Consider the following 16,822-nt stretch of genomic DNA (forward strand, 5'->3'; position numbering starts at 1 on the left):
TAAAGTGAGAGTCAATCCCATTATTCGTTTGTATAAGAGTAGCCCACGAGTTGGCGGTGAGGGTTGATGACTAGCTGCCTTCCCTCTAGTCTTACACTGCTAAATTAGAAATGGCTAGCACAGATAACCCTCGTGTATCAAAATTCAGAAGAAACCAAACAAACCAATTAGATATTCATCCTCACGTGCTCAATCTACGTAGAATTGACGGCATACGTACTGGGCATGTGCAGAACACTCTGTCGCCAGAGTGACGAGAAGAATCGGGTTTGAAAGCTTCAGAGCAGGCATGAGAAGATTTACAGAAGAACGCCGACGGACTTGACAGGGATCGTTTCTTAACATTACTGTGGTAAGTTAAACTTCAGATATTAAAAAACACAAAAAAACATGTTGTGAGTCAGGAAAGATAGCCAAGTAGTGTTCATCATTGTAGTGTTTATAATTAGAACAAAGAATAAATTAACTTTTATATGTTTCTAGTTTGTTCACCTTTAATATATGTACAATAGAGAACAAAAGCCGTATTTTAAACGAGATTTCCTATTTGTTTCTTGTTAGACGTTTTCAACTATTAATTATACTCCTGTGAAAGCATTTAATTTTAGTAATTTTCAACATTTGCTTTGAAAATATTATGTTCTTTTCGGTCTATATTTCATTTAATTTTATTTATTGTGGTTTGCTTTTGTATCTTTGTTTTTGCTTTGCATTTCATACGAAGAAGACAGGAAGTACACAATTAAACTTATAAGACAAAAACAGTTATTATTAGGAAGCGCCAGATTGATTCTTACAATTGTGTTTACTGTTTGTTTGTTTTTAGTTATGCACAAAGCTACACAAGGGCTATCTGTGCTCTGCCCACCACGGGTATCGAAATCCGGTTTTTAGCGTTGTAAGTCCGCAGACATACCGCTGTGCCACTAGGGGGCTGTGTTTACTGAATAAATTATGTGTGATAGTTAACGTTTACTACGTCTTCGCCTACATTATAGCTTCAGTATATATCTGTGCATTTACAAGGTAAGTTATACTTTACGGAGGAAGCGAAGTTTGAAAGGAGAAAGAGAATAATTAGCTCAGTGAAGAACAGCACATCTTAGCAGTTAGCGCGTCGCGTTGTGATTCTGAGGATCTGTGGTTCGCGTCCCATTATCGCAAAAACAAATTCGCTCCGAACTTTGGGCAGTCAAATTCCACAATTCGGTCTGACAAGAGTAACCTCATAGTTGGCGATAGCTGGTGTTAACCAGCTGCCTTCCCTCTGGTTTATCACTTGAAAATTAGAGGCGGCTAACGCAGAAAACCTTCGTGTAGCTTCGAATGAAATTCAACAAACAAACAAAAACTTAAACAGAATGTAAACATTGCCACATATTATTTGATCAGGTAGATATGTAGGTTTATACCAATTGACGTTCATAGCACGGTTTTATTGTTTACAAACTTCGTTGAATATTTTAACGAACTAATGAAAACAGTGTTATTTGCTACAAATGTAAATGTCACGCAACAATTAACTGGTATATATTACATAAACGTCAATCGAAGGTATAATTATACACTTATTAAAATCATTTCCTTAAATATCAGCACAACAGAAAAGTTTGCTAGTTTTACTAATAAAAAATGCCAAAAAGAATAAATATGCTTTTTTGACTTTTTCACATAAACAAAAACGTTTTTGTATATACAGGTTTCCAGTTTAAATTAAATTTTTCACTTCATTCTTCAGAATCGAAAATCACTCACGACAATAGTTCTAATTTGCAGTGAGTCCTGATAAGTTAAAATAAATAACTTAGCTTCCCACAGAATGCGTTTCTTTTCTTTATTGAAAATAATTGATACATACTTGTCTTACCAAACCTTACAGAGAAAGACCTCAATATGAGAAAAATATATACAAATGTGTCTGATAAAATTCCATTTCAGATTGAAAGCTGTTCACACTAATATTTCCTGATGTGTTCGTTGAACTGAATTTTTTAAGCTTTACAATGTTGAACTCACCAGAGAAGAAGCTTTTAGTGAAAATAATAGACAAGTACATCCCTCGAGTCACTCCATTTCCTTTATCTTCTTGAAATATATATATAATGTTAACTTTAGCGCAAAAAAAGACCCCTTACAAACAGAAGTATAAGACGTTAAAGCACTTGTCACTGATCAACCAGAAAGAAAGTTTGGGCTTATAGTGCTAACTTCTAAAAGCAGGAGCTTTGAGAAAAACCTTATTTAGATGATTGTTGGCCATAAGATATTGTAACAAAACTTAATATTTTGTTTAAATCATTTTCGACAAAATGCAGAAAACCAGTAAACACATGACCAAATTAAGGTGGTGTTTAAATACAATCCATTATTAGCAGAATGTACGTATTAGAGCATTAAAAGTATTGTGATATGTCTTAAGCCTGATTATTGAAACATAGCTAGCATGTGACTAATTACTTAAGAATAATTACAGATTCGAACAATGTGTCAGGTAAATGAATTTAGTCACATAGGTTTCAATTCTTTAATGTATACAGAATATTTTCTCAACATGACTCTCTCACATATAACTCTGAGTAAAATATTATGCCCTATCTACTTTAAGACGTAAAAAACTCAATAATAAGTAATAAACTCAGCGATAAGGAAGAAATATATAAAATAACTGTTGATATGAAGCCAATTTAAAAACCAAAATCAACTTGTGTGAACAAAAAAATATTTATTGTATTTCTTTAGTACTTGAGATAAGTATTATCTTAATGTTGTATTTATTCTTCAGAAATCTTGTCACATACCTCTTGAACAAGTTTTTCCAACTTATTTTACTTTCGAAACACCCAAATAAAATGTCAATACACCATTTCCTTCCCTTTTATCTCATCTTACAAGCTAATCACAGAAGTTACATAATTAGCTAATTCATAGAGGCTGTAGCAAATTTTGCAGCTAAAGATTTTAAATGTTTCTGATTTTTTGAATATATCATAGGCATATAAACTAATTATGCAACTTATAATAGTGCCTACAGAATAAAGTGAATTAACTGAAACGTTTCGACTACCTAAAATCGATGCATTTTAGTTGATTATTTCTATATTAAGTTTATGGTCTAGGATATAATTATGTTTTGAAATTGAATGTAAGGAAATACTATGCCACAAAATCCAATCAAAATCAAATGCTGAACATAATGTTCGATATTTCATCAAAGGCAATTCTTGCTGTACTGTAAGTATGTGAATTGTTTATTTGTATGTAGTTACTTGTTACTTAATAATTCACACTTAGATTTATATATTTAAGGATTTTTCAAAATTCAGTCAGAACTCAAACAATCAAACACATTACACCCAAAAAATGCTATCCGCGTCCAGTTCAAATATTATAAAATACTCTGACAACTAGCTGCCAGATGAATGTTAACTTTTGTCAACTCTGAATAGTCCATACGTAAATATTCCAAAAGGACAATCCCACCATAAGCTAGTGATATGTTAGTTCACACACTTTTATCTTATTTATATTTTATGTATCACAAAGTACATTTATCTATGTTCTTAATTGTAGACCACTTTAGTCTACTTTATTTCATTTGTATTTTTGTATTTTCTGTTTGAGAATAATGACTGAATTTCTCATTTCGGATAAAGCTGATGTCCGTTTGAATCATTCCACCTGTTACTAAATGACTCACTTCACTGAACAAATCCTGTAAATCTTCCGAAAGGCCATTTCATTAGTTGTAAGCGAACCGAAATCCACTAATAATGCAATAAAAATAGATTTTATAAATATGAGAATTAATTTATCTGACAGGGTCAATAAGTTTTGTACAAAGTTGTACTAAAGAACCTGCAAAAAAGTAAACCGACAGCGGGCGGATTGGAACTTTCAACGTACACAACAAAACACGTCATCTTTTACCGCCAGACAACGCTAACGTTCTTAAAAAGAAGGATGGGGATTTTTTTCTATATATATATAAATATATATATGCTTAATAGTGGAAGTTCCTAGGTTTAGAGCCAGATTTCTCCGCGAAGAAAAGAAATACATATGGGGAAAACGGTCTTCGGATTTAGGACATAAAAATGAACCGGGGAAATATTGTTCCAGGCATATTTAAATGGCTTTTCACTTCACTCTATCTCTCTTGGTTTGCGCTCTAAATTACTTTGTTTTATTGGCATTTTAGACAATGTAGACATTATAGAGTTGAAATGTTAAATGAACTGCTCCTATCTTGCTTCTTACGAAACTACAATCCCACAACATTATGTTTCGTCATCTTTTAAATTAGTAGTAAATTACAATAGAAAACCGTTTTTCTGTCTAACGTGGATGTAGTTTGACCCTGAAGATGACATTGAATAAAGTTCTGTATCTTGTGTGAGGCTGTACTCTGAAGTATCAATTTTATAAGATATATTTACTGTTTGCTCCAAAAGTACACACTGAAGCAAAGAAATTCCACTGTCTGAGTCTACCTTTTCTTGTGTACTAAATAATAACAGTGTGTGTGTAATTCATTGATTTTTTGAGCTCGGATTGTACAATGAATAACATCATTGTGCATACTTCCTAGCTTCCATTAAAACAACCTCTTCATTTTATTTTTCCCTGAAATACTCAATAAAGCATTGTATTCATCATGTAAGATTGGATAATGAAGAGTCCAATGAATAGTTTTTTCTTCATTTTGTTGTAAATTTCGTCTTCAAGTAGACAGTAAATAATATAGTCACGTAATGTTGGATCTGACCATTTTCTCTTTGTTATAGCACGTTTGTTCTGGAATACACTTTAAATACCTTCCTGTTAATAACATTAGATTTAATTCAGAATTTTTCATCAATTAATTTTCTATTTCTAGTGTTTGGTTTGGTCTGAGATACCTTTTAAATGCCTTTCTACTTGTAATGTAAACTTCTGATTAGTAGATTTTGTAATCATTTACGTCGAACTTTATTCTAAAATATCAAGTACCTATTGAACAACCTCATGTTTCTTATGTGTGATTTGAATCTGATTATATCTTTATTTTGATCCCATTGGCCAATTTTATATTCCTTATATGATTATTGATCCTAAAATATCGGTTATAACCATCTTTTTCTGATGTGAAGTTTATTTCAGAAGTATTCACTTACTAATGTTCTCTTTATTAAGTGGAACTTTAGCCTGGAACATATTTAAACTGCATCCTGAATTATCCATTAAAAAATATTTTTCTTCTTGTTAGTGGAGTTTGACTCGAAGATATCTTCTTTGTATTAAGTATGGTCTTGAAACATCAACTAAACAATGAGTAGTTACTGTTAAAATTGGCTGTTCATTAAGTGTGGTTTGATATTTACTGAATTCATGACGATTTTGTCAACTGTTTGTAGCTCGACTTTGAATGATGCACTAAAAACATTCTGCCCACTTCAACGATTTGATCTTAAAGTATTCTATAAATAACCTTATTTATGCCTGTTGTGCTATTAAAATTCACAAGAAGATGCTTTTTAATAAAATTCTGCTTTAGATTTGGTCCCCAAGTATCTTTTCTGTAGTATGCCTACGTGTGATGTTTGACACTGGAGTGTTTTAAAATAATTGTTTTTTGTAATTTTAGTTTTGAAATCTAAATGTGTTTTAAATACCATCAGAAAATTTGCACCAATATGCTTATTAAATAACATCCTTTTTTCTCTATGACATTTAGCACCAAAGAGTTATGCTGTTAAATTTGATACATATTTATTTTTGATAGCACTTTGATACTAAAATACTTTTCTAATAACAGTTTGTGCTAGAGCGTGTCCCAATGGTCAGCGTTCTTGACTGTGGATCTAAGGTTCTGTGATTTTCTCCTCGTTACCGCCAAAAACGGTTATAAGAGTGACGGGTAAATCTCATTATTTGATTACAGTAGCCCACGAGTGGTTGTTGGTGATGTTGACTGATTGTCTTTCCTTTAGTCCAGTGCCTCAAAATTACGGAGGACTAACGCAGATAGCCCAGAATAGCTTTCGATGAATTCAATAAACAACATTTTGTCCACTGTGTGAGTTTTAAAAGTGAAGTGTTTTTATGCCTTAAGTGGAGATTCTTTTTGCTCTTTACTTTTTTCGATTTAAATAAAGCAAAAGGAAAATGAAAATGTCATTTATTTATTTTTATCCAACATTATGCAATGTAACCTCCGTATAGCCCGATGAGTATGATAAGTGGAATAAAGCGCCTCTAAAACATTTATTTAAAAACGTTTTTCCTTTGGGCTTATTTTTCAAAGAAAAGCAAAAAATGAACACAACATCCTTCCGTTTACGTTTTGCATTTTTTGTTCAAATGGTACTAACGATATTACTTGTTCAATCACTACTTAAGCACACCAGTTGATATGAACTACCCCATCTTTATCTTGGTTTTGTCCTGAATTACATTAACCAGGGCAAGCTGAGTTGTTGACTGAGCGCTCGTCTCTTGGGTAAAAATAGTATTTATGGTGCGTAAAAGTTCAAACTAACTTGGACTTAAAAATGGTTCTAAATACATTTTCAAGACCATAACTAATAATTTCATCTGAAGAGCTGTTCATTCTTTCTAGTCGAAGATTCAATTTCGTAAAATAAGTAAATGAATCTTCTTCCCCTGTTATCACTAATGTATAAATCCAATACAAACCATACACCTTTGCCTCAGAATTTTTCAAATACACTTTACTATCCATAAATACATGTGTCTTAGCAAGGCCAAGCTGCCCACAGAGATAGCTTCTCCTGGGCAAAAGTGCATCCCCAGTGCCCAATGAGTAAAACTAACATGGATTTTAAAACTGGTTCTATATACATTGTGAGGATCATAGATAATAATTTCGTGAGTAAAACTCCTCATTCGGTAGATCTTTCTCTGGGAAATATTCACATACTTATTTCTAGAGAAATGAACAACAATAAAAAACTTCTAGTAAACTTCTACTTAATTTTTACTCATTTTTGAAACACAGACAAATGGAATTTTTGTCACCTTACGTACCACATATCACTTCTTTATCAATCTTAAATCAGTATGCTCTGTAATTATGGATTCTAAGGCTCTAATTGTATTACTTATATAACTATAATTACATCTGTATTGATTAACAATCTTAGGATTCTGCAATTTATATATATATTATCTTTCACATTAAACAAATATTTAGTTCTTGGCTCTTCTAAGGCATATGTGTGAATGGACAATAAAATGAACTTGAGGGAAATCTGAGAAGAAATAAAGCTGTTTGATGCAGACTATGATGTATTCTTGTGATAGTTTGGTGTAAGCTATGGTGTATTCTTGTGATAGTTTGGTGTAGACTATGGTGTATTCTTGTGATAGTTTGGTGTAGACTATGGTGTATTCTTGTGATAGTTTGGTGTAGACTATGGTGTATTCTTGTGATAGTTTGGTGTAGACTATGGTGTATTCTTGTGATAGTTTGGTGTAGACTATGGTGTATTCTTGTGATAGTTTGATGTAGACTATGGTGTATTCTTGTGATAGTTTGGTGTAGACTATGGTGTATTCTTGTGATAGTTTGGTGTAGACTATGGTGTATTCTTGTGATAGTTTGGTGTAGACTATGGTGTATTCTTGTGATAGTTTGGTGTAGACTATGGTGTATTCTTGTGATAGTTTGGTGTAGACTATGGTGTATTCTTGTGATAGTTTGGTGTAGACTATGGTGTATTCTTGTGATAAAAGATGAAAACTTCATTTAATTATTTCTTGAAAATGAGCAAAAATCAAATGGAGGTTCCATTTTCTTTTTGATATTAAATAAGCAAGTATTTTTTAATAGGAAAAGCTATATCGAATGAAGAGTTTTATCTCTGTAACAATTATATATCATTGTATTAAGATTAATGCCGATTAAAAAGAAAAAATAATATGAGTATTCTGTTTTTTAAGAATAAGCAAAAATTATAAATATTTTTTGCTTATTTTTAAGCAATGCGTTGGAGTCATTTTCTTTAATTATTTTTATATTTATGAGACTTTAGGAAGTTAAAACTGCTTGTTTATTTGTATTTAAGTACAAAGCTACACAATGGGTTATCTGGGCTTACCTACCACGACTATCGAAACCCGGTTTTCAGATTTGTAAGCCTTCAGTCTTATCGTTATGCCACTGGAAGGCCCAAACGTAAAAACAAACCAACTTGTAAATCGTGTTTTTTTCATAACATTTTGTTCGCTGTTTGAGGTTTGATACTGAAGTGTGGTTTATAACATTTTGTTCGCTGTTTGAGGTTTGATACCGAAGTGTGTTTTTATAACATTTTGTTCGCTGTTTGAGGTTTGATACTGAAGTGTGGTTTTATAACATTTTGTTCGCTGTTTGAGGTTTGATACCGAAGTGTGTTTTTATAACATTTTGTTCGCTTTTTGAGGTTTGATACCGATGTGTTTTTATAACATCTTTTCCGCTGTGTGAGGTTTGACACCGATGTGTTTTTATAACATATTTTCCGCTGTGTGAGGTTTGATACTGAAGTGTGGTTTTATAACATCTTTTCCGCTGTGTGAGGTTTGATACCGATGTGTTTTTATAACATCTTTTCCGCTGTTTGAGGTTTGATACTGAAGTGTGGTTTTATAACATTTTGTTCGCTGTTTGAGGTTTGATACCGAAGTGTGTTTTTATAACATCTTGCTCGCTGTTTGAGGTTTGATACCGATATGTTTTTATAACATCTTTTCCGCTGTGTGAGGTTTGACACCGATATGTTTTTATAACATATTTTCCGCTGTTTGAGGTTTGATACTGAAGTGTGGTTTTATAACATCTTTTCCGCTGTTTGAGGTTTGATACCGATATGTTTTTATAACATCTTGCTCGCTGTGTGAGGTTTGACACTGAAGTGTGTTTTTATAACATATTTTCCGCTGTGTGAGGTTTGATACTGAAGTGTGTTTTTATAACATCTTTTCCGCTATATGAGATTAGAGATTAGATAATGATGTATGAGGTTTGTCTCTAGTCTTCTATAACATAACTTTTACTTTGTTTTGGAATTTAGTCTTCATACACTCGTTTTTTAACATAACTTAGAAATCTGAATTTAATAGCCACTGGTTTTAAAACCAGCATTCTTTCAAATTTTTCGGGTTTATAACCAATTACTATTAAAATCAAATACTTGTTTTCATGTATTTGGTTTGACGCTGAATTATTCATTAAGTAATAAGTTGTTTATTGGCTTGGATTGGATGCTGGTTTTGACTGCACTGTAAATCCTACACTGAAATCTATAATTCTATACTGTGTGAAGTAAAACCCTGAAGTGAACATTTCTATGTGAAGTGGAACACTGAAGTGAACATTTCTATGTGAAGTGGAACACTGAAGTGTACAAATCTCTACTGTATGAAGTGGAACACTGAAGTGTACAAATCTCTACTGTATGAAGTGGAACACTGAAGTGAACATTTCTGTGTGATGTAGAACCCTGAAGTGCACATCTCCTTACAGTGTGAGGCGGTACTACAAATCTTTACCAAGTACCTTTTTATTGCGTAGAGTTAAGTATTCATTCAGAAAATTTTTGCATGTTTTATCCATAGAAAATATCCAATTTTTAATAAAGTGTGTGGTTGGTCTGGAATTAAACAAACTTCTTAACTGATTTTAGTCTTTAGGTAGAATTTTGGCCTTGATGACCATAAATAATTTGTTGGAAATGCGTTTTCTGTATTTACTGCATTTACTTTAACCTGTGACGTATGACTATAATCTGTATGTGAACGCTTTGTGATGTGTTTTACAAAATACTCGCTATTCTGATATATCGTTTATTTTTCAGCTTTTGTTTTTACTCTGGATTCATCAGATCAGACATAATGTCTGATGATCTCACAAGCAGCGAGGAATCTGATTATTCTGTTTTCGAAAATAAAAGTGGATTAGCCGAAGACATGAAGTTCCTGGCAAGCATGCCCGAGTTGTGTGACGTCACCTTTCTGGTGGGTGAAACTAGGGAGCCTGTGTGTGCCGTGAAAGCCGTCCTTGCAGCCCGCAGCAAGTATGAGTTTTTTCAATAGCATGTTCATTAGCTTGTACATGGAAAAGTCTCATTAAGCATTTACGTTGTGCACGTTAATAAATGTAAAAGTATCTTATATCATGCTGAAGACTTGATATCTTCTTACAAAATGCAATTCATTTTAACATATTTCATGTTGATAAACCAGTAAGGATACGTTGCAGTTTTCAGTTTACATACCTTGCCTTTGCCCGTTTTATGATATGGTCTATGGCCATTATGCCTTAAATCTTCAATCTTGCCTAGCGCAAGCGAAAATAAACAGTTATCTTATTCAACAGAATTTGCTACTCAGGCTCTTTCCTTCCGTTTCATCAAGTAATTATGAGTCTTATCGGATATGTGTATGTGACGTAGATAATATGATATTCTCGAATAAAGAGTAGAATGAAAATTTGCTAGGAATTCTTAGACAACTAATTATATTTTATGCTCCAGAACTGTGGAAAAGACTCGTTACTAATTCAAATTCCTAAAATACACAAAGAGACTGGATTCGAATTTGTTATCTCATGTAATATAGACTTTAAGTTAGCCATGAAATATATTTTTCATACCTCCAAACTCTGAGATATGGAAAGTAATACAGATTTATAAGTGCTCCCAAACAACATAGTTGGAAAGCACAACGCCTTCGAAGTCAGAGAAAATGTTTACAATTTTGTGTTTCTAAGTATAAAATACAGTATTTGTAAATATAAAACCAACCTCATGTGTGAAAATATACAAACATGCTTGAATCCCAAGTTTGTAACGTTCAACTTTTGTTCACCAAAATGTTAGATGAAGCATAAGAAAAAAAATCGAAACCTAAAATATTGGCACATAAACAATAGATTATCACATATTGTGAAAAATCAGTATTTGGTGAAATTGGTAAGTATTTATCGTGTAAGCTTAATGGAGGTCTTGGTTACAAATTGTTCTGACTTCATGAGTTCGTGCACACGATTAAAGAATGATTAAAAAACAGTCATAGGTATATTGTTGTTTTTGTCATGGTATTAATCTTGTCTGGTTAGATCGAAATAAACCCAGTGTTACTTAAAGCTACAAGAAAAAATAAGTTAAATACTTTAGACAAAGATAATAGTGAAAACGGTAAAGAGTTAGAAATGTAACTTAAGAATATATGTACGTATTTGAAGAATTCATTGAGGAAAACTGAAAAAACAAAGCTTCACGATGCTATAAAGAGACATGACCAAATAGAGGATAACTTAAAGAACAGTAAAAAGAATTAAATTATTTAAAGTATAAACTAAGGAAAGTATTAATAAAACTAAAGGTAGAGTGAACTCGCTGGAAAATCAAAGCGGGCGTTCAAGTTTGTTGTCATATAGTATTACAAGGGTGAGTATTTTATATTAAAACGATTTTGATTATGCAGATCAGAAAGACATGTGACATCTACAGTCAATATAAAGTCGCGGTGAGATGGTATATATATATATATATATTAGAGCTAAACTTAGCGATTGTATGGTGTTGCGTAGGTACTGTGATGCCACCTAAAAACTGATAGCTTCTTAAAAGGATATGTAACAGCCCTTTTCAACGCAAAATAATCTAAGACTCAGGTCATAAAGATATGTTCAAATTGGAGCTTGGAGTTTCCAAGATGAAAATATCCCTTACACTTAATGGAAATGGAAAACAAAGGAATGTGAACCTTCTTGGGGTACCAGGACCATCCAGAAAAAGACCTGCACAAGTCGGAGTAAGAAGTGAAAATCCACGAACATAAAGTTCAGCAACAAAAGTCGTCTACGTGTCCCGGGCAGCAGTACGTAGCAAAATGAATAAAGATCTCCGCCAAGATAAGGCCTCCAATAATACCTCCCATTCAACCGTCGCATGCCTCAAGCAGCTGAAGAATGGGGCATATATATTCGTGCTATTCAATATGAAGACATACCGTTCAAGTCGCTTTTGGATTTCTTGCGACTGGACTATTGAATCTGGCGCTAGGAAACCGTCGTCTTCATATGATAGATAGCTTATAGAAAACATGTTGTTTTGGGGGCATTATAGCCTTACGACAGAGTCTTTTACATTAGTAACTACTCTGCAGGGCACTTGTAAAGGTGCACGGTCGTCAGATGAGTATGATCTGGTGAGGCGACATGGATCGTAATGTCGTGATGAGGCCCCAAAATATCGTTTTAATATAACGTATTTAACCCTCTGTATAGAGAAAATGAAGGAAGAATGAGAATACTGAGGAAAAGCAAATTCATTGTGAAAGAAAAATGGGGGCACTGGACCTATAATGATAAGTAACGTTGACTTGAAAAAATGTGTTATAAAAAGAGATTTTACCCTAAACATACATTTTTTTTGTATTTAAACATAATTTTTCATTTATTGTAGAGAGATCTGATTTGAATTAAAACATTATTTAAAATAGAAAGTAGAAAGAGCACATAAAAATAAAAAAATACATATGTTACAATTAATTAAAAACAGAGGTTTGAATATTTATTTATGAGGAAGAAGGTGTAACCCAGATTCAGAAAGCAACTCTAAAGAAATGGCAGAATGTGTGCTATGTATGTTTTCAGAACACAAGGTTAAGATGACAGTGTCAATGAAGAAGATGAGCAACTGGATAACAACAATGACGAATAGGAATCAACAAAAGTTGCAAGTAGAAACTAAAGAATTAGTAGAAAGGGAAAGACGAATTATCAGATTCCGGATTATCAGTTGGTTTAAAGATAAAATCAAGGATTACGATTTCCAAATGTATATAAAATCACTTAATGTGATGTTTTTTGTATGAAATCATGGAGAAAAATCGTAGTTTGATTTATTTAGTTTCCATGTTCTATATTTTGGTAAACATTATCTCCTATATCACTTATAAAGTTTGTCACTTATTATCCTGTAATGATTTATTTAGTATGTGAGTTGTAGGTGATTTGTTTTAAAATGCTTGTTGTTAAAAAATTATAAATTTATATAAAATAGGAGGTTTATATCAGCTACTGGAAAATAAATTATGGACGAAATAGAAAACGGATAATAGTTCCAGAAGTTTTACAAGAAAATTATATCAAATAAAACATTTGAAAACTGATATTATTTTATAGTTGGATATTTTAACATTGACACTGTTTATCTAAAAGAAATAAAGGAAAATAATTATTTTATCGATTTTTCAATGAATATCAAAAAATGAGATATACATTCTGACAATAAATAAATATGAAGTTATAAATACATATAAGAAATAATAGATCTGTACACAGAAATAGATATAGTCATTCTAAATGATCGAGGAAGTAAAGATACTGAGTTTGATCATTTTCCTTATTATAAGACAATTGAATTAATGTAGTTGCGTATGCTACATGTAATAAAAAGGAGCTTAGGATTTAGTTAAATATTTAAATATTATTTACCTACATAAATCAGACCATTTTCCGACAGAATTTGAATTGAGGATTAAGAGAAAAGGCGAATCTGAGAGAAAACCTGAAAATACCAGTCTGATTATCAAGATTTTAAAGTATTCACAGTGATAATTATATAAGAACATAAAAGGACTTCGTATGTTTAGAAACGTACTAGGAAAATGCCTATTATAAGAATTTATTTACATGAGAAATGGCTAATATTGAATTAGGGAAGTTATAGCAATATATAAACTATAGTGAAGCTCTTTTGAATAATAAATATTTGCAGATAATAAGAGAACCGCCAAAATCAACGAAATGGAAAAATCTGTTAGAACCAAAATCTAACACAATGTAGAGTAAGAACTTTTCGTTAGATAAAGAAAAATGAGAAACTGAGCAAACTGAGTAAGCATTTCGTGGTTTATCTTTCAGGAGGGAGAGACCACTAAAGACACTAGAACTAGAACTGCCATATAGGTCAAGTAAAGAGATTTATGACTGAAACAATATCTTTAAGGGCGTGTTTGTTTCAGCAGGTGCATTATGCTAGTTAAACCTAGATCTAACATGTCATGATGAAGAAATAATAATATCTGCATTAGTGCACTTGCTATCTGGATCAGATTATTCTATATCACTAGCTAGTAATTACCGGCCACTTTTGCTGCTTTCGGTGCAGGGAGTTGGCCAAAATCAGGTTAATACATCATAATTTACTAGAAAATTTAAATAGTTTTCTCATGGGATGGGCGTGGCCACTTACCTGGAAAATACCAATAGAAATACTACATTAGGAGATGCATATAGTATGTGCTAATAAAATTACCAAAACGTGAGGTAGAATCCTTGGTAGACACAAGTGTATTAGTCTCCACAGTGATTCGGAAACTATTGAATAAGCCGTCAATAAGGCAAAAAAAACACAACTTTCATTCTAGCAAATGGGAAAAAGATGGAGTTGTGTGGAGAATCTCGACTTGATTTCTCTATTACTAAAATCTCATGCTGTAGTGGCCCAACTTGGTAGTTTAGAACCTCGTCTAAAATAACTACATCAGCGCCATGGGCAGGGAAAGATAAATGACCCTCATAGTAACCAAACGTTTGAGAATACAGAATAGGAGTATCATAGGCCTGAATGAAACTTCAGAAGACCAGAGATACTTAGACCGTGTCTTCTTCCAGCAAAAAGACAACTGCTCCAATGGAGGTTTTTTATCATCAATCTAATAATCCAATGGTCTGACATGAATACATAATAAGTAACCTGTATCTATCGTTGATGTATATTATATTCTACCTTTAAAAGAACTTAATGTTTATATTTTGAAACGTGTGTCACAAGGGAATATGTAGCATTCAACCTGTCTAACTTTAAGTACATTAGTGACAGATTAGTTGTAATTCGAGTGTTAGCTTAAACTTAAATTGGTTTTAATGTTAATATAGGGAGTACACTGACTAAACGTTATTTAGTAGTTTGTAAAATAATAATGTCATGTGTTATATTGTGAAGGGTTTTTTGTAACTCCATTTCTTTTGGAACTCGGTAGTTAATATTTCAAAGGTGCTTTTCTGTTGTTTTATTTGCACTTTGAAAGGTTGTATTGTTTTTTTAAAAAAGGGTTGCATGTATTACTTCTGTAAAAAATATTTAATTACACTATTTCATTTAGATGATTTTTACACTACTGTGTCTATTTGATTGTAGAGTGCTCGACTCGCAATCTGAAGTCGCGGTTTCAAATTCCCGTCACAACGAACATGCTCGCCCTTTCAGCCGTAGAGGCGTTATAATGCGACGTCAATCCCACTATTCATTGGTAAAAGGGGTAGCCCAAGAGTTGGCGGTGGTTAGTATTGACAGACTGCATTCCTCTAATTTATCACTGCTAAATTAGGGACGGCTAGTGCAGATAGCCCTCGTATAGCTTTGCGCGAAATTCAAAACAAACCAAACTAAACCAATCAAATAGCTGATTTATTAAAAGGTTTCACATTCATTGATAGGGTGCATAGCTATATTTTATAGCTGGGATCGTATATTACGCACATACAAACATATTATTTTTGTGATGTTAACTTGTAATGGTTGTTAATCGTTAACATTGGATATGTAATATGTAAATTGTATTTCCGAATTTGTAAAAGTAATTGTTAATTGTAGTCTAGAGGGGACGCTTTAGCTGTTCTTATATATGTTTTATTTAGCGTTGCAGTTCTGCTCATTTTAATTCAGTTTTTTTCTTTTATCATTAGCTAACGGTGGCTGGATTAGTTTGAATATACTGTTACGTACAGTGATGTATAGTCAGTTTAGTGTACGTAAGTAGATTGTTTTTATTCGGTGATATGTTGAAAGGATTAGGATAGAATAGCAACCTGTTACGTAGTTGTATGTGTAGAGAAGCCTGTTAGCTCAGTGTGTTACGACTTACGAGCAACAAGCTTGAGATTAGATAACTGACTGCGTTATTAAACTGTTGGATGGTTACGATAGGCTGTCAGCAGAGCTGCAACTAGGCTCGCATACACCACTCTAGTTACAGCTCTGGTTGTTAGTGTGTGTTTATCGCTTCTATCCTGAATCGTGGGTACTAGAGTTAATATTCTGATATTAATGTTATTGTTGTATTTATATCTAACGTTAAAACTGTATTAAAACTGATACGAAGTGAGAAGCTGTGTTCGGAAACAAAGTTTCAACGTTTTCTCATTTTACGATGTAAATATTATAATGATTTGTTTTGTTAAGTTTGTTTATTTGAAATTAAGCACAAAGCTACACAATGGGCTATCTGTGCTCTGTCCACCACGGGTATCGAAACCCGGTTTCTAGCGTTTTAAGTCCGCAAACATACCGCTGTGCCATTGGGGGCAATTTTTATTGAATTGTGTTTTTAAAACTAACTTGACTATTTGTTCTATAGGTAAGGACATCTAAGGTCATAGTTGTAAAGAACAGCACGCTTGTGTCCATGTATGACAATAAGAAGTACATAAAACCCACAGGAATGTATTTACATGAAAATAATCTATTTATATAAAGTATTTTGTTGTTTCTGATATTTTAATGGCGTCGTTAAAACAGAGGCTAGTTTAATGTTAGCAAACATGTTTAGAAACGACGTTTGTTTTGTTTTTGAATTTCGCGCAAAGCTACACGAGGGCTATCTGCGCTAGCCGTCCCTAATTTAGCAGTGTAAGACTAGAGGGAAGGCAGCTAGTCATCACCACCCACCGCCAACTCTTGGGCTACTCTTTTACCAACGAATAGTGGGATTGACTTCACATAATAACGCCCCCACGGCTGAAAGAGCGAGCATGTTTGGTGTGACGGGG

The 16,822-nt window shown here is 32.9% G+C and overlaps 1 protein-coding gene across 1 annotated transcript in view; it reads left to right on the forward strand.

The window, feature by feature from the left end:
- The first annotated feature begins 282 nt into the window (after window positions 1-282).
- Window positions 283-16,822, forward strand: part of LOC106459598 (serine-enriched protein-like) — a 38,267-nt gene continuing 21,727 nt past the window's right edge. Inside the window, exons 1-2 of the mRNA XM_013919230.2 lie at window positions 283-352; window positions 9,837-10,055. Coding sequence (XP_013774684.1) covers window positions 9,874-10,055 — 182 coding nt within the window. The 5' untranslated portion in view covers window positions 283-352; window positions 9,837-9,873. The remainder of the gene's footprint in view (window positions 353-9,836; window positions 10,056-16,822) is intronic.

Source organism: Limulus polyphemus, unplaced genomic scaffold (assembly GCF_000517525.1).
Source record: "Limulus polyphemus unplaced genomic scaffold, Limulus_polyphemus-2.1.2 Scaffold635, whole genome shotgun sequence".
NCBI lineage: Eukaryota > Metazoa > Arthropoda > Merostomata > Xiphosura > Limulidae > Limulus > Limulus polyphemus.